Source organism: Schistocerca gregaria, chromosome 1 (genome assembly GCF_023897955.1).
Source record: "Schistocerca gregaria isolate iqSchGreg1 chromosome 1, iqSchGreg1.2, whole genome shotgun sequence".
NCBI lineage: Eukaryota > Metazoa > Arthropoda > Insecta > Orthoptera > Acrididae > Schistocerca > Schistocerca gregaria.
In genome coordinates, this window is record NC_064920.1 from 159,609,152 (window position 1) to 159,633,187 (window position 24,036).

The 24,036-nt window shown below is 41.2% G+C and overlaps 1 protein-coding gene across 1 annotated transcript in view; it reads left to right on the forward strand.

Annotated features, from left to right (window-relative positions):
• Window positions 1–24,036, forward strand: part of LOC126335385 (uncharacterized) — an 83,574-nt gene that overhangs the window by 33,570 nt on the left and 25,968 nt on the right. Inside the window, exon 3 of the mRNA XM_049998611.1 lies at window positions 1,604–1,737. Within this exon, the coding sequence (XP_049854568.1) occupies window positions 1,604–1,737 (134 nt within the window). The remainder of the gene's footprint in view (window positions 1–1,603; window positions 1,738–24,036) is intronic.

The window sequence follows — 24,036 nt, forward strand, 5'->3', positions numbered from 1 at the left end:
GACAGGTGTACACTCGCGCGCACACACACACACACACACACACACACACACACACACACACACACACACACACACCCATCTGCACATACACAGACACAAGCAGACATTTGTAAAAGGTAAGTCTTTCCACTCCCAGGATTGGAATGACTCCTTACCCTCTCCCTTAAAACCCACATCCTTTCATCTTTCCCTCTCCTTCCCTCTTTCCTGAAGAAGCAACCGTCGGTTGCGAAAGCTAGAAATTCTGTTTGTGTGTTTTATTTATTGTGCCTGTCTACCGGCGTTTTCCCACTTGGTAAGTCTTGGAATCTTTGTTTTTAGTGTATTTTTCCCGTGTGGAAGTTTCTTTCTATTTTATTAATATCTATTAATTTATATTTAAAATCAGATATTCCAATTGGAGGTTGCACATCAGGCTTTGTCTTTTTAGCCATTACCGTGTGTTAAGTGGTGCTCCTCACCACTTTGTACTCACTGTGCTCAACCTTTGACGGTGCGCTGTTTCCTGATGTAATGCCCCTCTTTTTAACCACATACATTCTCGTTTCTGTTTACCGTCTGAGTTGTTGGCTGATGTGTGGGTTATTGACGACGTTTTACTTTTTATCTTTCATAGCAATATGGCGAAGGCCATTTAATCTTTAGTTCAGGATGTCTGTTTCTCTATGGCGTATTTTATAGACCTTTCTCCAAGTCCCTGTTTTTAGCTATCTTCTCTCCTGTCATTTGAGATAAATGGGTAGTTGTTGTTAACTCCTCTCTTTGTGTTCTACTGTTCTTATATGGGAGCATATGACCCTAGTTGTTTTTACGCAAAAAAAAAAAGTATTTTTTCGTCAATACTGTGAGCACCCCACCTGACCTGTTCAGTTGTATAGTGATGAATTATTATGCATTGTGTTCAAGTATCATCTGATGATGATGATGATGATGATGATGATGGTAATAATAATAATGATGGCTTTGTAAGGAGTCATAACAGATTATGATGCCAGCTGTGTGATTCAGGGCTGAAACATAAAATAACTTTTATTCTATTTTTTATCTTAAGCTAATTTAATATTCAGTTCCAGATAACAGTTTGAATACTTTCTTTGCCTGACTGAACCTTGTTTAAATGAACAGCAACAGGGTTTTTGTAGATTCAGATTTTGTCTGCAAAATAGGTTTACATTAAAGACAAGTTATAGGTACATCACTGAACCCCAGGTTGGGATGACATACAATCATTTCCTGTTGTTCAAGAGAAAATCCTCCAACATCTAAATTACCAAAGTAAAGTTGGGCAGGCCTTCTTCACTATATGAATCCACCAGTTCAGTTTTCCAAAGGAACAATACGAAAAGTCGCATGAGGCAAAAAATGGTTAAATTTTATATCAGTTGATTATTTTTATGATGTTTCCCTAGATTGATTAGTAGACCTTCACACGAAATTAGAACAAAATCTGACTTGACTCTGTGGGGCACATCTCTAAAATTAGACCATTCGACATGGAGTCGCCCATTGACAATTGGAAACATGTTGTAGAAGATATAAGATTGATTGAATTGAGAATATAGTGAAATGTTAACTTATGAGGTGTTTTAATTTTCTTTCGAAGGAACTATCAACTGTTCTGGAAAGCACATCTGCCAAAGTCATCACACCTCCAGCCGAAGATATAATAAAATTACAACGGAAGGAAAATGAGCCACCATCAATAGCACTGCAGACCGATGAAACCACAATAATACAGTGAGTATCAGCCATATGACAACATTATGTATAGTTATGATTGTTACGTACAGGCAGCTGAAAATATGACTTTCCCTGATGAAGACACAGTTTCTGTAACACATTGGCATCACTCCTGAAAATACTGAGTTACAAAGAAAAAGCTTACAAATGAACTTTATAACAAATGTCTCTTTACAGCATTCACACACATTTAGTTCTTAATAAGACACTAGCTGTATTGGAGCTGTATGGATGTTTTTTGACATTCTAAAATTTTTTGGTAACATAGATATTTTGGTTTTTGTGCTGATAAGTACTGTTGAATTTGTTCAATGGCTGTAGTCTGCCCCCCCCCCCTCTCTCTCTCTCTCTCTCTCTCTCTCTCTCTCTCTTTCTTTCTTTATATTCCAAACACTTAACATTACGCATAGATACATTCCCTTCTGAAGAACAAAAATCCTTCTGTAATTGATGTACTTTGAGATCTAATTATAATTTTATTGGGGTGAGACTTTTTTGAGGGCACTGAAAAATCTGTACGTGGGGAAAAAAAAAAAAAGTTGTGACAGAATAAAATAATGGAAACTCCAGGTTGGAATATCAACACTATTAGGAAATGGATAGGTTGCTACTCGCCATAAAGATGACACATTGAGTTAAAAAAACAACTGTTACACTTTAAGTTCTTGGCCAAATCCGGTGTGAACTGCTGGAGGGCAGTCATTTGTGCATGAGGTGTGGTTGCTTGTGTGAATTTGTGTGCACTTTCTTTTGTGAAGAAGGCTTTGGCTGAAAGCTAAGTGTGTACCACTCTTTTCATTGTGCCTGTGTGTGTCTCAGCATGTCATCATTATGGAGACTAGCAATCTATCCTTCTCCTGATGTTTTGGACTTGTACCATAAATGGATAAAGGGTTGTCCATCATCAGCGACTTTTGATTTAAAGATGATCTGCAGTATATTTGTTTAATATGAACAGTTCACTGCTTCAAATGACTGAATGCTTTAAATGAATTGAAATAATAGTAATATCTCATTTGGATTATATTGACATGTTGCTTCACCTAAATGCATCCTTCTTCTTGAAGTGTTTCTTTTTCTTTTTATAGATTATTATTGCAACTCAAATTTTGAACTTGGTGGAGCAGAGAAATACTGTATATTCACTCAACAAAGAAATTTTATGGTCCATTGTATGAAAAACGGGAACAGAGTGAGATTTAAAACTTTCCTAGCACATAGACTGTTCTGTAAAAACTTCTGCCACAGTATTTCAGCACAGTGTTCTCAGGTGCATACACCTGAAGATGGTCAGAGAAGTCTCCACCAAAAATTGTAGCAGCAAGCAACTGCCATCCATCAGTCTGCCTGAAATTTTATGGAACAATGGGAACAACGTAAAGCCTACAGTGGACAACTTCTTCCATGCTAACTCTTTGTTGTACTTCAGTTTAGCTTCTTACCAATTGTGTGACCAACACAGTGGAGGATTGCTGTCTTATGTATCAAGCCCATCAATCACCTTCACATTTACACCTGCCATCCCACACACTGCACTGGATTTGCTGCAACATTCTGTGTCACCTCTCACCACTGGTGGAAGAGTAGCAGCAGCTGGAATAGGGAATTACCACTTCACATAAAGGCTGCTGTTAACATCATAATACAAATGGCTGATGTCACAGCACTGAAGGATCTTTCGGTATCACTTCGTAGTCCAAGACACTCTGCAATTGAATGTCTTTCAGTTGAGATGTTCTACTCAGTCCATATGTTACATGATGTGCTACACCCATAAATAAATTTCTACTCATTGTTTATTAATAATTCTGACGTTGTGTGTGTATACTGCTGAGTCAGAATTACCTTTTATGTCTTCATTAATATAGACTTCACCGCCTCCTACAACTTTTTCTGAGAGGGAATCTGAAAAGGTCTCTCAGTCTTCCAAGGAATGATGTTGAGGCCTTCTTCTTTAACAGCTGTGTATTGACCGATTCACTACGGTACTCTAACACCTTGTACACTACCTTCTGGCAAATGAGCTGTATCAGTTACAGTTTCATTTGGTATTAGTTGACGTTCGTTCTCTTTCGAATGGTAGCAGAAACTACTTATGCTGTTCTTGTGATGCATTGCGATTGTCGTGGTAGTTCTTCTTCTTTGGTGCGCAACATATCTCCAAGGCAGGATCTGATGACATGAAATAAGCCACCCAAACAGCAGGTACCGTAAAACATAGTAAGAGTGCTATTGTCTCCCAGCTTGCAAATTTGCTGTCTCCATCCACTTCAGAATACATGCAGATAAAGGAAAGGAACTTCCGAACAGCATACTTGTTTTAAAAAATATGAATTTGGCCAGCTGTGGAAGTGCATACAACTTGAGACTTATGGTGTTTCTGTTTCTTCATTTCTTCCCAGTTCTTTATTTTCTCTCCAACTGCCTGTCTCTGATCATCTGTTCACTCTCTGGAGTCAATGTTTGGCTTATCTTCTTCATAAGTTGCCCTTTCTATCAGTAGCCTGAAGTGATTCTTGTCACATATTATTTCTTCTGATAACAATTATTTTGGGACAGCAACCAGCCACAAATTTACTTTCAGTTCCTTTATTCAAAGGGTAACGCTACTGGTTTTGAATTTTATGATTCATCTTCAGATGGTTTACATGCTTTCCTTATAACAAGTGCTGCATGTTTTGCAGATTAATTGTTGTGAGATGTCAGTTTGGAGCGTTGGTTTTCATTACAGTCGTCCAACAGATGTGAATATATTCCTACTGCATTCTTATTGTTGTACACACAAAGATTTCTACCACACACTACATGTTTAGAAGCACTACATGTTTAGAAGCACTACATGTTTAGAAGCACTACATGTTTAGAAACATATGAGTATCAAAAATGCTGTGATATATCGTAACATAATGTACTGTTTTACCTATACAGTACAAAAAAAGAAGGAACAACTTTATAATTAATATAACAGTATCCACTCAAAAATAAATAAATGTCTCCGTACTAGTGTAAAAGGCGTTTATATAGGACGTCTTCAAATGTAAGGATATATCATAGAATCTTTGATACTCATATGTTACAAACATATGTATGTATCACAACATGTGGTGCATGGTAGAAATCTTTTCAGTGACAAATCTAGAGTGTTCAGTGAGAAAAATTTACGTGTGCAACAATAGGAATGCAGTAGGAATGTATTCACATCTCTTGGACGAATGTTCTGAAAACAAACACTCCAAACTGACATTTCACGACAATTAATCTGTAAAAAAATGCACCACATGATATAAGGAAAGCATGTAAATTGCCAGAAGATGAATCATAAAATTCAAAACCAGTAATGGTACCCTTAGAATAAAGGAACTGAAAGTAAATTTGTGGGTGGTTGCTGTCCCAACACCATCAACAAATTTTCAAATAACAGCCACAGTCTCCAACCATGTCATCATATGACAAAATTGCAACAACTGTTTTGATTGCATTTTAATTCTCTGCTTCTATCCATCCTATAGTTCTCTTTAGTTTGTTGACATAATAAAAAATGTCAAAACTTTTTTTGAAATGCGTGTTTCTTCTATTCTTTTTAAATGTTCGTACAGTTTTAGCTATCTGGTCCTTGTGGTGTGTGTGATTTCTTTTTTCTGTATTTTTATACAAATCTTTAATTTCTCCTTTGAATCCCTATATTTTCATTGTTTTTCTCGAGATTTTTAGAATTTTTCTTAGTATTTTTCCCCCTCTTTTTTTCTAGTTCTCTTAATTTGCGTTTCTTATTCAATGTTAGGCACTCTTCTGAACACATACTATACATACACTAACTCATAACTTAAAAATAACTTTTAGCATGGCAATCATGATTCATCTGTTCAGTAGAATCTATGCAACACATCACTTCACCTAAGCGATATATTACATTATGCTTTTTTCTCATTGGCAGAAAAATTGGTAGGAGACTGCTTCCTTAATGATTCAGAAGTAGAGTTCCAAAGTCAGTCATTTCGCTAATGCAATTACCAGACTTCTATAACACATTCAGTTAAGACCTTCCATGCTTAAAAGATCTCTTAGCTCTATTGTATAACAAGAATTACATATTGACCTATGAGAAGATAATGCAGATTAGTAGAAATGCATATTGGAGGGTGCCTGAGAAATATTTCAGTTTGAGATAAATAGATAAATGAAGAATTAGGAAAATTTTGGAAAAAGAAGAAATTCAGATGTAGTTGATTGTTCACTACAAATCTTAACAAATGTTCATGAAAAGTCTTGCAAATGTTAAACAATGTGCATGTATTACCACTAAAATTTTGGACAAAATAATGGGAAAGGTAAGGTATTCAAACAGTACCTATCCGAAGATGACAAAAAATGAAAGGTTAGAGGTCCCATCTAGTTTTCTTTTTACATTTCAGTACTGAAGATGAGGAGTTTGACCTTTTCCAAAGCTGTATTGGTACAGGCAGAAGCTCTCACATCTCACCGGTTGTTTATCATTCACTGCTAGAAACTGCTGTTTCATACAAGCTCAACTTTATAAGAGTTTCTGATGCCCACACTTTCAGATATAAATCTTTTTCAATTATGTGTCCTGTTCAACCCCCCCCCCCCCCCCCCCCTTCCTCGCCTCCAGTAATTCAGGTATTGGATACATGTCTCCAGTGATGATGGTGGTGGTGGTATAACATTTACTAAATGTTAATCTATCTTAAATATGTGCATCAATTTATTTGGATTCTCTATGGCCCCTCTTTTTTTTAGTGTGTGTGTGTGTGTGTGTGTGTGTGTGTGTGTGTGAGAGAGAGAGAGAGAGAGAGAGAGAGAGAGAGAGAGAGAGAGAGAGAGAGAGAAATTATGGCATTTCCATAAATGTAATAACTAGGTGAGAACCTGGTGTTGCCCAGGTATATATTTATTCCAATTCTAGTAGACCATCTCCTACTCCATCCTCTCTGTTCATCTCCTCTGCCCCCATCTCTGCCCCCATCTCTGCCCCCATCTCTGCCCATCTCCTTCACTCCCCCACACTCTGTCCTCCTCCACCCCTTACTCTCTGTCCATCTCCTCCTGCTCTCCCCTCCCCCCCTCTCTTAGTTTGGTTGATATTGATTGATCAGTAATGATTTTTAAGGTTTGTCCGAAGTTTCTGACTTTCATTTGTAATTGTCCTGAATTTGTTTCCCGAAAACTTTTCCAGGACCATAGCAGAAAAGAATTACACATAGCCATCATTTGAAATGTGACTTGTCGTCTTGAGTTCCTACAAAAATACCATAGAAAAAAAAAAGCACTTTCAGGTTTTCCCAAATTGTGCAATTTTCCAGACAACTTTTCTAATTCTACCAGCCTTAAAAATGTTATTCAGACTATTATTAACAAAAAAAAAGCCAAATCAGTTCAGCCATTCTCAGTTAACATGCAAAGCAGCAGATGGGCATTTAATTTTTATTTATATAGATAATTGTAGATGGAATAGTAAAATTTTAATGCTTAATTTTAAAATAAAGATGTTACAAAAGTGGCAATTTTCAGTACGTGAGACATCAGGAAATGTAAACATTACTAAAGCAGGAATAGTTCATGGTGTTGAATAAACTGCAAATATTAAAATATTTGGTACCTTTGATTGATACTGGACAGAAAGAAAGATTGCGGCTTTGTAGGAGTCCAGAGAATAACAATATCACAGTAAAAACAAAACCTCAATAAAATACACAATTCTGAAACATCCTGATAAAACAAATTACCGAAAGTGAAAAATAAAATAATGAAGGAGCATACAGATACATAAAAGCATAACAAGACTGAAAGAATATCTAAGTACATCGATGTGCAAAACTTAAGGACAGAAGTAATTTTTGCGTTATTTCATTGGCCAGGAACATAGTTGGATGTATCTTAGATTATACATGGAAAGAACTTCTACAGTATAGAACAGAAGACAACAGAAACAAGTATGCAATGAGATGAACAGAAATGACACTTTCATTCAAAGAGAATAATTACAATGAAGTCACCTGGACTTTACAAAAGGTGGGACATGGGTGTTTATTATTATTATTATTATTATATAGTTTGTGATCACCATGGACGACAATGCATGGTCTGCAACTTGCTTCCAAGCTGACTACCAAGTTGGCAAGGAGTTCTGACGATAGGGTGTCTATTCCTCCAACAACATGGTTGACATCTGCTGGATATTCGTTGGTGCCTGTGTACATGCTGCAGTACATCTTCCCAAAGCATCCCACATATGCTTGATGTGATTTAAGTCAGGAGGATGGGCAGGCAAGTTTATCTGCTGAATTTCCTCTCATACCAAGACCTGCTTCATGTCTGGTGCTCGATGAAATTGTGCATTGTCATCCATAAAAATTAAGTTGCGGCTTATTGCACCCCTGGGAAAAGGCTCTTGCTGAAGGAGTACCGTGTCACTATGACACTGACCGATGAGTGTATCACATTCAGAGATTTGGAGGTCTGTATGCGAATGCAGCATTATGCTTCCCTACACCATAACAACTGGACAGCCACCTGTGTGAACTGTGGACAGCATCACTCCCACTGCTCGCCGGACTGTCCGGTACTCCAAAAGGTGCGCAAAACTGGACAGGCTATCTTATCGCGAAGATAAATTAAAATATGAATGACTAAACCCTGTTCCCATGCTATCTTCATATGCTGCTGCTGCCGTTACGCCCCTCTCAGGTTGCTCCAGTGGGCACTGTGGGCCACCCATCTTTCTCCTCCATGCAATTGGCTGGGGGTGCATCTTCTTCTGCTGTTCCCAGAGCTTATTCTTTGGGAGCACTCCCCCCCCCCCCCTCCCCCCTCCCTCTGTGCAAAATGCCTAGGACATTGGTCCCCTCCCCCCAGCCGGAGAAGCAACGGCCTCCTATGGCTCCTCTTATGTGGTAGGGGTCCCTTGGGATGCTACCTTTCATGATCCCTCCTGTGAACACCAGCCAGTGGTTGAAAGAGCCAGGTGTCGCTGAGGCCTAATTTGCCTCGTTGGTCACTCCGTACCACCCCAGATGACAGACACCGTCATTCTCCAGTGGAACTATGGCAGTTTTTTCTCCCACCTGGCTGAGTTACATCAACTTTTAAGCAGTACACCTGCTTTTAGCATTGTCCTTAAAGAGACATGGTTTCCTGCAACGTGGACCCGTGCCCTTCGTGGCTACTGGGGGTACTACAAAAACCGCCCTGCCTGTGCAGACTGTCAGGTGGAGTATGTATTTTCGTCCTTACTGCTGTCTGTAGTGAACCTGTGCCCCTTCAAACACATTCAGAAGCTTTAGTGGTCAAAGTGAGGACAACACAGGTAATTACCATCTGTAACTTCTATCTCCCTCCAGATGGTGAAACACCACCCCAGGTTTTGGCGGCTCTCATTTTGCATCTCCCCCCACCTTTCCTCCTCCTGGGTGATTTTAACCCCATAACCCTTTGTGGGGTGGAGCCAAGGTTAATGGTTGTGGGAAAGATGTTCAGGACCTTCCAACAAATGTCGACCTTTGTCTCTTACATACAGGTGCCCCCACACATTTCAGTGTGGCACATGGAAGATATTCGACCATTGATCTCTTGGTTTGCAGTCCTGGCCTTCTCCCATCCATCCACTGGAGAGCACGTGATGACTTGTGTGGTAGTGATCACTTTCCACTTTCCCTGTCCCTGCCACAGCGTCCCTCATCTCGATGCATGCCCAGCTTGGTTCTTCTTGAGAGTGACTGGAACACTTTCACATCCGCTACCAACATAGAATATTCGTTGCACGCCACCATCGATGAAGTGATCCATGTCGCTACAAATACCATTGTTGATGCAGCTGAATCAGCAGTCCCTCATTCTTCCGGTTGTCCCCGGCAGAATTCAGTGCCTTGGTGGTCGCCTGAAATTGCTGCAGCCGTTAGACACCTTAGGCGGGCACTCCAATGCCATAAGTGCCACCTTACCTGGAGAACCTTATTGCCTTCAAATGGCTTCGAGCGCAGGTTCGCTTACTCATCAAACAAAGGAAGCAGGAGTGTTGGGATCGCTGTGAATCCACCGTTGGAACAGGAACCACCCCCTTCCAGGTTTGGACCAAGCTCCGCTGACTTTATGGCTACCAGAACCCAGCAGGTGTACCTGGAATTTCCAAAAATGAAGCTGTATCCGCCGATCCCGACGTAATTGCAGGGCATCTTGCTGAGCATTATGCTTGCATCTCTGCGTCGGAGAATTACCACCCCCACCTTTTGTCACCTCAAACAGAGGGTGGAACGACAACACCTCTCTTTTGATCCACGCCACCCTAAGCCTTATAATGCTCCATTCAGTGGGTAGGAATTCCTCAGTGTCCTTGCCAACTGTCCTGACACGTCCCCTGGCTCAGATCGCATCCATTCGCAAGTGCTGAAACATCTGTCAGTGGAATCACAATGCCGCCTCCTAGCTGTCTTCAACCACATTTGGAGCGATGGTGAATTCCCATCTCATGGCGGGAAAGTGTGATCATTCCAGTGCTAAAGCCTGGGAAGAACCCACTAGATGTTGACAGTTATTGTCCCATTAGCCTCACCAGTGTTCTGTGCAAGCTGCTTGAATGTATGGTGAACCAGCGGTTGTGTTGGCTACTCGAGTCTCCGGACCTTCTGGCTCTGTCCAGGGCACTTATCGCCAAGGACACTCCATCATCGACAACTCGGTGTACCTCGAGTATGCCATTTGATTAGCTTTTTCCCGGCGACAACACCTCATTGCCATATTTTTCGATCTCATGAATGCCTAAGATATGTCTTGACGACACCACATCCTCACTACTCTGCATGAGTGGGGTCTCCGGGGCCTACTTCTGATTTTTATACAGAACTTTTTATCACACTGCGCTTTCTGAGTTCGCGACACTGCTTCCAATAATATACCCCATATGCAGGAGAATGGAGTTCCGCAGGGCACTGTCCTGAGTATCCCACTCTTTTTAATTGCCGTTAATGGGCTTGCATTAGCAGTAGGATCATCAGCATCTCCTCTCCTATACACTGCCGATTTTTGTATTTCGTTCTGCTCCGCTTCTACTGTTGCAGCTGAACACCATCTGCAGGGAGCTATACGGAAGGTGCAATTGTAGGCCTTCACTCACGGCTTTCAATTTTCGGCCACCAAAACTTGTGTGATGCACTTTATTTGTGACAGTCTTTTTGTTGTACTTATCTGTGACTCAGCATCTCCACTATGGTGAATAGCAACTTTCCTTTTCATAATATTGTTGCATTCCACCCTGGATTTTCCATTGAATGATCACGTAGGCTCAGTCGTGGGTATAGCAGGTGGTAGACTTTGATTTATTGGTAGAATACTTGGGAAGTGCAATCAGTCTGCAAAGGAGAATGCTTAGAAATCTGTCATGCGGCTGGTTCTAGAATATTGCTTAAGTATGTGGGCCGCATGCCAGATATGACTAACAGGAGATATTGAACGTATATGGAAAAGGTCACCACAAATAGTCACAGGTTTGTTTGATTCATGGGAAAGTGTCATAGAGATGCCGGAGAAAGTGAACCGGCAGACCCGTGATAGACTTCAATTTTCCCGAGAAAGTTTGCTAACAAAGTTTCAAGAACTGATATTAAATGATGACTATAGGAATATCTACAACCCCCTACAAATTGTTCACGTATGAATCATGAGGATAGGATTAGAAAAATCAGCAAGCACAAAGCCATTCAAAGACTCATTCTTCCCGTACTACGTATGTGAATGGAATGGAAAGAAACCCTAATAACTGATAGAAAGAGATGTATCCTCTGCCATGCACTTCACAATGGTTTGCAGAGTATAGAAGATGTAGATGTACCTTTATCAGCCGTTGTTGGTGAAGCACCAGGTAACTAGCAAGTAGAGTATTTAGCTTTTGTGTTTGTACTCACAGTTTAATTCTTAAATTATATCTATGTTTTTGTGTACTTGCAAAGTTTAATTCTTAAACTCATTGCAAATCTTGTATTTGAATGGTTTAGTAATGCTTCCTAGTGATGATAATGTGTGCATTCGGTAGTCTGTTGCACAGTTACGATTTCATTCTTGGTTTGTGGGCAGCCAGTAACTGCTGGCTGAAGCTTAATCAGCGACCTGCCTTCCTTGGTGGAGCACCAAGAGACTAGGGAATCATGTATTTAGCTTTTTCTGTTTGTCTTCATATTTAATTATCAAGCTAGTAATAGTGACTGTAAGGACAGGATGTGTGCGTGCCATGTGCGGACGCAGGAGGAGTGGGCTGCGATTTGCAAACAGCAGGAGATGCTTATGGCAACGGCCACCTGTCTTCAGGCTGTCACCTTGGGGTGTGGCAGCAGTGGAGAAATGGCACGTCGCATGGGACACTTCATGTGTCTTGTGTTTCGCCCACAGGCTCTGCTGTCAAGGTACCTTCCAGCATATCTGACAGAGGATCTGCACTCTCTGTAGGTTGAATGGTGGGTTGTTATGTGGTCACATCATTTGAGGCAGTATGTTGTTGTAGAGACTGTCTGTCTGTAGCCGATCCGAGCAAGCACAAGGGAGGAAGGGTTTACTAGTTATCGGGAGCACCAGTGTTAAGTACCTTACGGAACTCCTTAAGAAAATAATGTTCAGGGTGGGATAGGTTCCAATGTGCACTTGGTGTATGGAGAAGGCCCCACCTGTTGTGATCTGGGTTGCAGGGTGCACTAGTCTGCACCAGACTATGCACTTATGATGCCTTGAGTTCTGAGGACATCCTCTGTTCCTACTGGGGCTGGTGGAAATGGTGAAGATTGCTGGTCTCCCTTGCAGGGTGCAAGCAGAGCTCACAATTTGTAGCATTTTACCCAAATTAGACAGACGTCCTGGTTTGTAGAAAAGTAGTGGCTCTCTGCCAGAGGCTATGTTGACTCTGTGATGGTCATGGCTGCAGATTTCTGGACTTGTGTTATAGGGTGCAGAGTTATAGCATTCCCCTTGATAGGTCAGTGGTGCACTATCAGGTAGTGGAGTTCTTGTGGAGTGCATAAGGGTTTTTTTTATAGGCTAGGTGGTAACATAGAGAGCGAAATCGGATTGTTTAGCAAATGGATATGGTTTGACTATCTACATTTTCACAGTAAAGTATCTAAGTATTGTATCTAAGTATCCATAACACAGTTCCAAAATTTACTGCCTTCCAGGAAATTTCTCGCACTCAAATTATTCTTGGGACCGAGAGCTGTCTGAAACGTTAACTCCGAAATGTTTAGCGAGTTGTGGAGCATATATCGCAAAGACAGATTAGTCAGCATAGGAGGGGAAATATTCATTGCAGTTGCCAAAAGTGCTGTAGCTGTTGATGTTGAATTTGATTCAAACAATGAAAATTCTAGGATGGAATGTATCTATATTAGAGAACTATTGATGCCACCTCCCTGTACACTAACATTCCTAGTGCCCAAGGCCTTACAGTTATTGAACACCACCTCCCCCAACACCCGACGGATTCCAATCCAAACCAAGTCTCCATGACCATCCTCACCCACAATTATTTCTTCTACGAAGGCATTACCTGCAAACAAATCCCAGGTACGGCTATGGGCAACCTATTTATGAGCCATCTACAGGAACCCTTCCTAAAAACCCAGAATCCTAAACCCCTCACCTCATTCAGATTCATTGATGACATCTTTGCTATCTGGATCGAAGATGAGGACACTCTATTAACATTCCTCCAGAACCTCAACAATTTCTCCCCCAATTGCTTCACTTGGTCCTACTAAACCCAACAAGCCACCTCCCTAGATGTTGACCTCCACCTCGAGATGGGTACATCAGTACCTCCGTCCATAACAAACCTATTAACCACCAGCAATACCTCCACTTCAACAACTGCCACCCCTTCTGTACAGCCAAGCCATCTGTAGTCGTCGCATATGCAGTGACGAGCAGTCCCTCTCGATATATACCGAGTGTCTCTCTGAGGCCTTCGCTGAGCGTAGTTATCCTCCCAACCTCGTACAAAAATAATTCTCCCATGCCTTATCTTTCCAGTCTCCCACCACCTCTCAAAGTCCCACCGTCTGGCCACATTGTCCTTGTAATACAGTACCACCCAGGACTGGAGCAACTGAATTATTTTCTCCGCCAGTATTTCAATTACCTCTCGTCGTGCCTTTCAATGAGAAATGTCCTGCTCACTATCCTTCCCACCCCTCCCACCGTGGTATTCTGCTGTCCATCGAACCTACACAATATACTCGTCCATCCTTACACACTCTGCTCCCAATCTCTTACCTTATGGCTCATACCCCCTGTAGTAGACATAGATGGAAGACCTGTCCCATACATCCTTCCACCACTACCTATTCCACTCTGTTCATTAACATCACCTATCCCGTCAAAGGCAGGGCTACCTGTGAAACCAGTCAAGTGGTCTAGAAGCTAAGCTGCAATCACTGTGCCGCATTCTATGTAGGCATAACAACCAACAAGCTGTTTGTCCGCATGAATGGCCACTGACTAACTGTGGCCAAGAAACAAGAGGATCACTGAGTTGCTGACATGCTGCCAAACATGATATCCTTCATTTCAGTGACTGCTTCACAGCCTGTGCCATATGAATCCTTCCCACCAACACCAGTTTTTCTGAATTGCACTGCTGGGAACTTTCCCTGCAATACCTCCTACGTTCCTGTAACCCTCCTGGCCGCAACCTTCGTTAGTCGCTGTCCTCACTAATCCAGCCCCTTCCCTGGTCCCATTCCAGCACTTCAGACGCAATTCCACCACCGCACCTAGTATTTTTATTGTTATTTATTTTTTAATTTATTTCTCCCCTTTTCTGCTACTTCCCCCCCCCCCCCCCCCCTCCTCATCTCTCCCCTGCCCACCGCCTAACCTGCAGCACTTCACTGTCTGCTGTCCCTACCCATACACCGCGTGCAAGCGCTCGTGCTAGCAACTTCACCGTATGATGTTGACTTTGAGTGTGACACTGAAATTACCTGGACGTATATAACAGGTCTGCGTGAAATATGCTTAAGTGTTGGATGTTTTTAGCTGTTACTCAATTCTGCTGTGACAGTTGCAGAGTCATTCATGGAAAGTTTATGGTCAGTAGTGCGGATATGTGCAGGTCAAGCAGTATTACGCGGAGGCGACGTCTTTTTTACTCCCTGAAAGAGGTATGGACAGTCTTGTGGAGTACTTCCAGACTTGTTTTCTGAAAAACGCCATGAACAACTAGCCCACATGCAATGGAAATATTTTCGACCTTTTAGGTACAAAAATGCACGGCCTTATCAACAGTGTCAGTATAGAGGCAGGGATTAATGATCATGACGTCGTCATAGCGACAGTGATTACTTAAGCTAGTAAATCCATCGAAAAAGTCAAGAGAATTTTTATGCTAGAAAAAGCAGATATACAGTTGTTAGCATTCCAATTAGACAGAAAATGGACATTGTTTTTAACTCCAGTATGATGAATGTGTAGGGATTATGGGCAAAGTTTAAGCCGATACTAAGTCGCACTCTTGAGTGTGCCAAGTGGCTTAAAGGTTGAAAGGGCCCTCTGTGGCTTAATGCTCAAATCTGGAAAACTCTGAGGAAACAGATTGTTGCATTCTCAGTTAGGCAGGCAAAAGTTGGTAGAAATTTGTGCATCTGTAAGATGATCAATGCGTGAAGCATACAACTTCCACCATCATACTTTAGTGAAAGATCTTGCTGAGAACCCAAGAAAATTCTGATAATATGTAAAATCACTAAGCAGATTGAGGGCTTCCACCCAGTCACTCTTCAATCTGTCTGGGGCAGCAATAGAATACACCAAAAGGAAAGCTGAAGTTTTAAATTTCTATCTAATGAAACAACAAGTTTTACTGTTACCAGTCACCATTTATTTACACTATTGCTCAAAAGTTTTTGAGCACCCTGAAAGTAAGATAAAAAAGCTAGGTATGTTTAAAAAAATGAAATGATCAAAACATAACTTTTTGTAGTTATACTGTTCAGGATCCAAGCATTTGCATGTCATTAATTTTGTATTGTGGTGCCATAATATAATCTTTCCTCACTAGCTGGCGTTCATAGGATGTCAGCAAACCTGTAAACATGGTTAGAGGAAAGAAAGGGGCATTTAGTTATGCACAAGATATCAGAGAGTGAAGCGTGCTCAGTGTATGCATCGATAATGGGTTGAAGAAAGGAGCTGTCGACAGAAAAATGTTCTGCAGTTGTGTCCTTATGTGTAGCCAGTCTTACTATTTGACAAATAGCATAGCAAGAACATATTTCCTTGGGATGTGCCCATTGCACATAGCAGGCACATGCAGATACTGGCCAGGATATGAGTCAACCTTGAAAGGGTAGGCAAAAAATCACAACAAAAAGTGATGACAAATATATAGTAGTCACAAGTAAACACAATTACGTCAAAACAGTGCCAAATGTAGCTACAGAACTCAACCGTAATAGGGAAAAGCTGATGAGTGTAAGTACTGTGGAAAGATGTCTTCGGGGAATGAAACTTGGTGGGCGTGTGGCAGCTAAGAAGCCAGCAGTGATGGCTGTTAATAGGCAGAAGAGGCTTCATTGGGCAATACAACATGAAAATTGGCTGATAAATAAGTGGAAAAGTATACTTCGCAAATCAGTGGAAAAAATACTTTTCTCTGACAAATCCAAATTTAAAGTCTGTGGCACAAAGGGATGCAAGTTTGTTTGCTGGTTGCCAGGTGAACGACTGTTATACCGGTTTGTGTCTCCAACATTAAAGTATGGAACGGATCCCTACATGGTCTGGGGATGTTTTGGAGGTGATAAGATTTGAGACTTGTACAAATAAACGGAACAGTGAAGAAAGAGGATTACCATTGCATTCTGCAGTATCATGCAAAGCCATGTGGAAGACGTTTGATTGGCAAGGGATTTGTCCTACAGCTAGATAATGACCCTAAACTTACTTCAGAACTGTGTAAAGCATATGTGGCAAATGAAGAAAAAAGAAGGAACTGAAAATTATGATCTGGCTGCTCCAATTGCCCCCGACTGTAATCCTATTGAACTGCTTTGGGATCACTTGGATAGAGCAGCTACATCAAGGCATATTACTAATGTTCATCACCTCTGAACCAGGCTGCAAGAGGAATGATGGCATATCACTGAGGAAACCCTGATGAAGCTGACAGCAAGAATGTTTTGCGTATGCAGAGCAGTGATTAAAGGCAAAGGAGACTTCTTTGAGGAGAGTAAAATTTGACTGCATGTGTTTAGTATCAATAAAAGATTATTCTGAATCTGACTTATGAGTATTTCTAACATTTCTGTTTCAATTTGCATTTTTTCCTCCAAATCACTAATGTTCAAAAACTGTTGAATGATAGCGTGTATCTACAATGCATTTTGAAGGTGAGGGTAACCTCAAAATTGAAACACAACACACACATATACCATACTAGCATGTGTAAATCCACCTGATGAAGGAGGTTTGAATTTTCAAAACGTTTTGTAGATAGAAGTTGTTGTTTCATTCGAAATAAATAACAGTCATGATAAGGCCTAACCTAAAATGTTTGCATTTTAAATTTCTTGTTTAAGAAATCATTCACGCAGCAGGATTGCACAAACATACTGTCATTTGATTATCATACAGACTCCCGCATGGAGAATGTAGAAATTGGAACCCATGGCATAGTGCAGCAGCTGAAAAAATAATTGAAAACAAAGTAGTCTCCAGATCCAGATGGAATTCCAATTTTGTTTTACAGAGAGTGGTCTGCGACATTGACCCTTTAAATAGGGTGCATTTATTGCAAATCTCTTGTGCAGCAAAAAGTCTCAAATGACTAGAAAAAAGTACAAACAAATGCTGTATCTGAAAGATAAAAAAACTGACCCGCATAATTACAGACCAATATCCTGAACATAGACGTGCCACAGAATTCTTAAACACATTATGAGTTCAAATATAAAAAATTTCCTTGAGAGGCAAAAGCTTCTTTCTATTAACCAGCACAGCATCAGAAAGTGCCACTAGTGCGAAACTGAGCTTGCCTGTTGCTCACATTATATCCTGCAAACTTATGATAAAAGGCAACAGGCAGATTCCATATTCCTAGATTTCCAGAGAGCATTTTACATGGTGTCCCACTGCAGACTGTTGACGTCTGAGTGTATGGTTTAGGTTCCCAGGTACATGTGGGTTGAAGATTTTTGGAGTAAAAGAACCCAGTACGTCACCCTTTACAGCAAATGTTCATCAGAGACAAGGGCATCATCAGCAGTGCCCCAGAGAAGCGTGATAAGATCACTTATGTCTTGATGGACAGAGTTAGCATCAATTCACTGATGATTGCTAATGGTGCAGTGGTGTACAGGAAGATGTCGTTTAGCGACTGTAGGAGTATACAAGATGACTTAGGCAGAGTTTCTAGTTGCTGTAAAGAGTGACAGCTTGCTCTAAATGTGGAAAAGTGTAAGTTAATGTGGTTGAGCAGGAGAAAAGTCCTGCGACATTCGGATACAGTATTAATAGAGTGCAGCTTACACATCAATTAAATATCTGGGCATAATGTTGCAAAGTAACATGAAATGGAATGAGCATGTCAGTTTGATAGAAGGGATAGCAAATGCTCGACTTCGTTTAATTTGGGAGAATTTTGGAAAAGTGTAGCTAATGCAGAAAGGAGACATTGTGTAGAATGCTAGTGCCGCACATTGTTGAGTACTGTTAGTTTTTGGGATCCCCGCGAGGTTGGATTAAAGGAAGAAAGCATTTCAGAGGCAGGCTGCTAGATTTGTTACCATTAGGTTTGATCAGCAACACTAGTAGTATAGTGGTGCTTTGTAAACTCAAATGGAAATCCGTGGAGGGAAGACCATGCTCTTTTCGCAAGAATTCCACTATTGTGAAAATTTACGGAACCTCCGTTTGGGGCCAACTGCAGAACAATTCTGCTGCTGCCAAAGTACATTTCATGTAAGGATCATGAGGATAACACATTGAAGTGCCAAAGAAACTGGCATAGGCATGCATATTCAAATACAGAGATGTGTGAACAGGAAGAATATAGTGCTGCGGGTGGCAACGTCTATATAAGACTACATGTGTCTGGCACAGCTGTTAGATCATTTACTACTGCTATATGGCAGGTTATTAAGATTTAAGTGAGTTTGAACGTGGTGATATAACAGTGGATAAGTGATGAGACACTGCAACTCTGAGGTAGCGATGAAGTTTGGATTTTCCTATACGACCAGTTCACGAGGGTACTGTGAATATGCGGCTGGAAAAAGATCTGCAACAGTGGGACCAACGATGATTGAAGAGAATCGTTCAATATGACAGAAGAGCAACCCTTCTGCAAATTGCTGCAGATGTCAGTGCTGGGCCATTAACAAGTGTCAGCATGCAGACCATTCAATAAAACATCATTTCTATGGGCTTTCAGAGCCAAAGGCTCACTCACGTACCCTTGACGACTGCATGACACAAAGCTTTACACCTCACCTGGGCCTGTCAACACCGATATTGGACTGTTGATGACTGGGAACATGTTGCCTGATTGGACGAGTCTCGTTTCAAATTGTATCGAGCAAATGGACGTGTACGAGTATGGAGACAACCTCATGGATCAGTGGACCTTGCATTTCAGCAGGGAATTCAAGCTCGTGGAGGCTCTGTAATGGTGTGGGGCGTTTGTAGTTGGAGTGATTAGGGATCTGTGATACATCGAGATATGACACTGACAAGTGACACATATGTAAACATCTTGTCTGATCACGTGCACCCATTCATGGCCATAGTGGATTTTAATGGACTTGGGCAATTCCAGCAGGACAACACGACACCCCACATGTCCAGAATTGCTACAGAATGGCTCCAGGAACACACTTCAGAGTTTAAAAACCCTGCTGGCCACCAAACTCCCCATACATTAACATTATTGCACATATCTGGAATGCCTTGAAATATGCTATTCAGAAGAGATCTGCACCTCCTCCTATTCTTCCGGATTTATCCACACCCTGCAGGATTCATGATGTCAGTTCCTTACAGCACCACTTCAGATATTAGTCAAGTCCATGCCACGTCATGTTGTGGCACTTTTGCGTGCTCGCGTGGGTCCAACATGATATTAGTCAGATGTACCTGTTTCTTTGGCTCTTCAGTGTATATGAGTGATTAGGTCTCGTATGAAGGCTTCGTGCAATTGTTTCCCCCTCGCTCTATTTGCTAATGTAACAGGAAAGGAAGTGACTAGTAGTGGTAGAAGGTACCTTCCATCATGCAGAGAACAGTAATTTGCAAAATGTAGATGTAGATATCTATATCCATATCTATGTCTATATCTATATCTATCTCTGTCTCTATCGCAGCCTTAAGTTTAGCAGACTACATATCAGACTCTGTGTATCTGATGACAGAACTGATAAATAGCCATGATCAAAGAACTGAGAACCGAGTGAGTAATCAAGAGTATGCAGCTGTACATTGTATAAATTATGTAAAGAAAAGAATGATAAAATGGGTTTTTGAACAAAATCCCAATAGAGTGGAAAACTTGGAAGGTAATAAACATATTTGATGAGTGTCATAAATGTGAGAAGACAATCAATTGATTTTGGTTAACGTTACAATGTGTCTTAAGATGAGAATTCTGTGATTACTTTTGGGACAGTTTAATGAGACTGCTACATTCATCATCTGGATTCCACTGCAACATAATTTTCTAATTCATGACATAAAAGGTGACAGGCCCATGGAATTAAATCAGTCCAACAATCTTGATACAGCTTCTGTAAGTCACTTCAGGTTAATAAAAGAAGACTGGCAATAACTACTTCTCCATCCTTGTTCAGCCTGTATGACCTGTCATCTGTTCATTGACTGCCTGAGTCAATCTCTAATCTCTCACCTGCTCTGGCCCAGGGAACCCGCGATAGTCCTTGTTCAGTGGTCTGGCCTGGCCTCTACCTTCCCACCTTTTTATTCTCCCGATTATTTTACATTTGCTGTTTTTAATGTTTAATCCTTCCTGAAATTTTATCATATTGTCTGTGCTGCTTGTTTTCTTGGGGTAATGGGCTGTGAAGTGATGCTGGTGGGATGTAGAGGTGCATCTCCCACTGAAGCTCTGGATTAAGTGATGTGTAAAAATACAATTAATTTGCTGTGTGTGTGTGTGTGTGTGTGAGAGAGAGAGAGAGAGAGAGAGAGAGAGAGAGAGAGAGAGGGGTGGGGAGGGAGGTAGGTAGGTAGGTAGGTGAGCTGTTGAAAGTTTCGTCTTTTAGACAAGCACCGTGTGGGACATGCTGATATGAATAATTAACTTCAGGAGTTTTCTTCTATTAATGAGATAATTACCTCTTCTCTCTCATAGTACAACAATGCCGATGACTATGAGATGGTCATCACCTTGAAGAATACTCCTGTGCATCTGAAGATTTGACAAATGGTTCATGATGTGCATAGAGAACAGATGTACTTGAAGATTGTAGAAATAAAATACTTTTTTTTCCACTATCTAGCCACTTGTTATTTGTTAGTCACATACAAGGTACATCCGTACATCATGGTGGACAAGAACAGAAGAGCTATGTCACAAGCATTAAAACAAGAGAGATGGTGAAACTTCCTGGCAGATTAAAACTTTGTGCCGGACCGAGATTCGAACTCGGGACCTTTGCCTTTCGCAGCAAGTGTTCTACCATCTGAGCTACCCAAGCATGACTCACAACCAGTCGTCACAGCTTCAATTCTGTCAGTATCTCGTCCCCTTGTTTAGGAACATTGGTAAAAACAGCTACAAACTTGTCGTGCTCACTTAAAAATGCCATAAAACTAGCATCACCAGGTCTCCTGCATACTTAAATCTACCAACTCCCAAGGCTCCTTGGTTCACAGTTCACACTTGGGTGTCTCCTGCATCTGACTTAATGCTAGGCCGCCACCTGCCCAGCATGGATGCACCCTGGTGCTGCTGATTCGTCCCCACGGGTGACTGACACTGCACTCTTCACTGAGGTCCTGGGTTTTGAGCACTGTGCACTTCACATTAAGTTGCTACCTGGTGCTACGGGCCACACTCACCAGTGTCTGTCATGTCCAGTGCTGACCCAGCTGCGTTGCATCAGCTCCTGAGGCCGTGCCACTGAAACGTGGTTACTACACAATGCCACTGCACCACAATGCTGTGTTTTAATGAGAAGAGCTATTACCCCTGCCACTGCACACTGCCTAGTCCTTTGCTGGGACCAGCTCTGCAGCCCAGTGTCAACAGTGCTGCCACAAAACTAGCCACTGCAGCTGTATGAATTCTGCTGAATAAAATATGTTGTTGATACCACTGCTCTCAAGATTACACAACAGCTGAGGAACTGGTTCTTTGCTCTTACCTCCCAGCCAACAATGCTGAGACATCGCCCTGCATTTTATGTTGTCAATAATTCACAGAATATTCTGGCATCACAGTAACTGGTGTTACGGCTGAGTTACTAGTTGGTCAGATGAACAGTTGTTACAAATGACCAAATTACATTTAATAGGGGATGTAAAATCACGTGTAATGTACCACGAGGACCTGAGGTATTTGCAAACATGTTAAGTCTTCACGAAATTCTTAATAAAATGCTAGATAAGAGGACTAGTTGTAGGTACTGCCGTGAGAAGTTTAATGGGGTATCACAGAGACAAGGAAAAACAGTCAAAAGTTTTGTGGATAGAATAAGAAAACTCAATGTTAATGCTTATGAATTAATGGACAGTGATGACACGAATAGGGTCCTTCTGCTAGAAGCAGAGCAGAGAGTTTGACACTTTTTTTATGAGGATGATCACGAAGTGTGTCAAGGAAAGAACATTCAGAATTTCTTAAGGATTTATTTGGAGCCATAGACACAACAACAGCTTTGGAAAAAATAGATGTGGTTACTCCATGGTAGAAGAGTATTTTTTCCACTAGTGTGGATTGTGAATCTTTGGGTCGCATAAGGTGAGACTGGACAGATAATAATGTAGTAAATGTGGAAAGACTGGTCCTCAAGAAAGGGACTTCACACGAAATGAAGGAAATGGGAATCATCACCTGTTAAACGGCAACAGGAGCCCCCACAGCAACCAAATGGCACTTCCAGTGAATTTTACCACAAATGAAACAGTGCACAAGTGGAATTCTGCTTGACTGGCACAGTAGATGGAAGGGAACACAAGCTTTTACTAGACATAGGTGTTTACGTATCTGCGGCAGCTTTGGACTGAATGGGAAAGACGCAGTTAAACCCTCCACAATATATCTTATGCAGAGTACATTATAATGACATGCGTTCATTGGGTTCAGTGATATTAAGTTTCAAGGTGGAGCAAAGCATTCCCAGCAGTATATGGAAGATTTGCCTTGTATATATTTCAGTTATGGTGCAGTCCTAGGGTTAGATTTGCTATATATGCATCATTCTAAAATTGACCTTGGACAACATACAGCAGAACTCGAGGTATCGTTCCATTTGGTGAAAACTGTAGTCAATGACATATTGCCACATGGTTCGTCTTTCCGGAAAGATGAACCACAGGATCTATGTAAGATGAAGTCAAACCTTAGCCAAAAGCAAGCTGCCACCAGTGTAACTGCATTATGTTAGAAGAAAGAAAAGCATGTAAAAGGAATGGTAGAAGTAGCAATGGTAGAATTATTAGTATCTGAGGACCTGCTTAATCCTTGTCGGTCCTTACCAGTGACCCCAGTGACACAACACAGAGTCCAAAGTAGGTCTTAATCAGCAGTGTATCTTAAGACATATCAGGTACTCCCTCACCTACAGCTAAAGATGGAAGAGTTTATTAACCAGCAATTACAGGAAGGATATTATTGAGGGAATGTCCAACTTGTGGGATGCACCTGTGGTGATTGTGCCAAAGAATAGCTTGGAAGGTACACAGAAATATTGGTTTTGCAGCAATTACAGGTACATCAATTGTCATACTGTCGCAGATGCTTATCTAACATTGTGGCATTTTTGGAGCTCTATAGACAGCTACTATTTCCACCCATAGCCATTTGCACTTTGCAGTTGAAAGCTGGCAACAGCACTGCCAGCTGTCGGGAATCATTTTATGCCAACTCAGCTATAGACTGTTTGAATGCCAAACAATGTTTTCTAACTCCTCAAACAGGAAAGGGGTTACTGTCATTTTTAGAGTTAGCAAAATACTATAGGAAACTTGTCCCAAATTTTCAGAAATAATGTGGCTTCTCATGCACGTATTGATAAAAGATGTAAGGTTACACTGGACATTGGAATACGTAGGTGTGTGTGAAAAGCT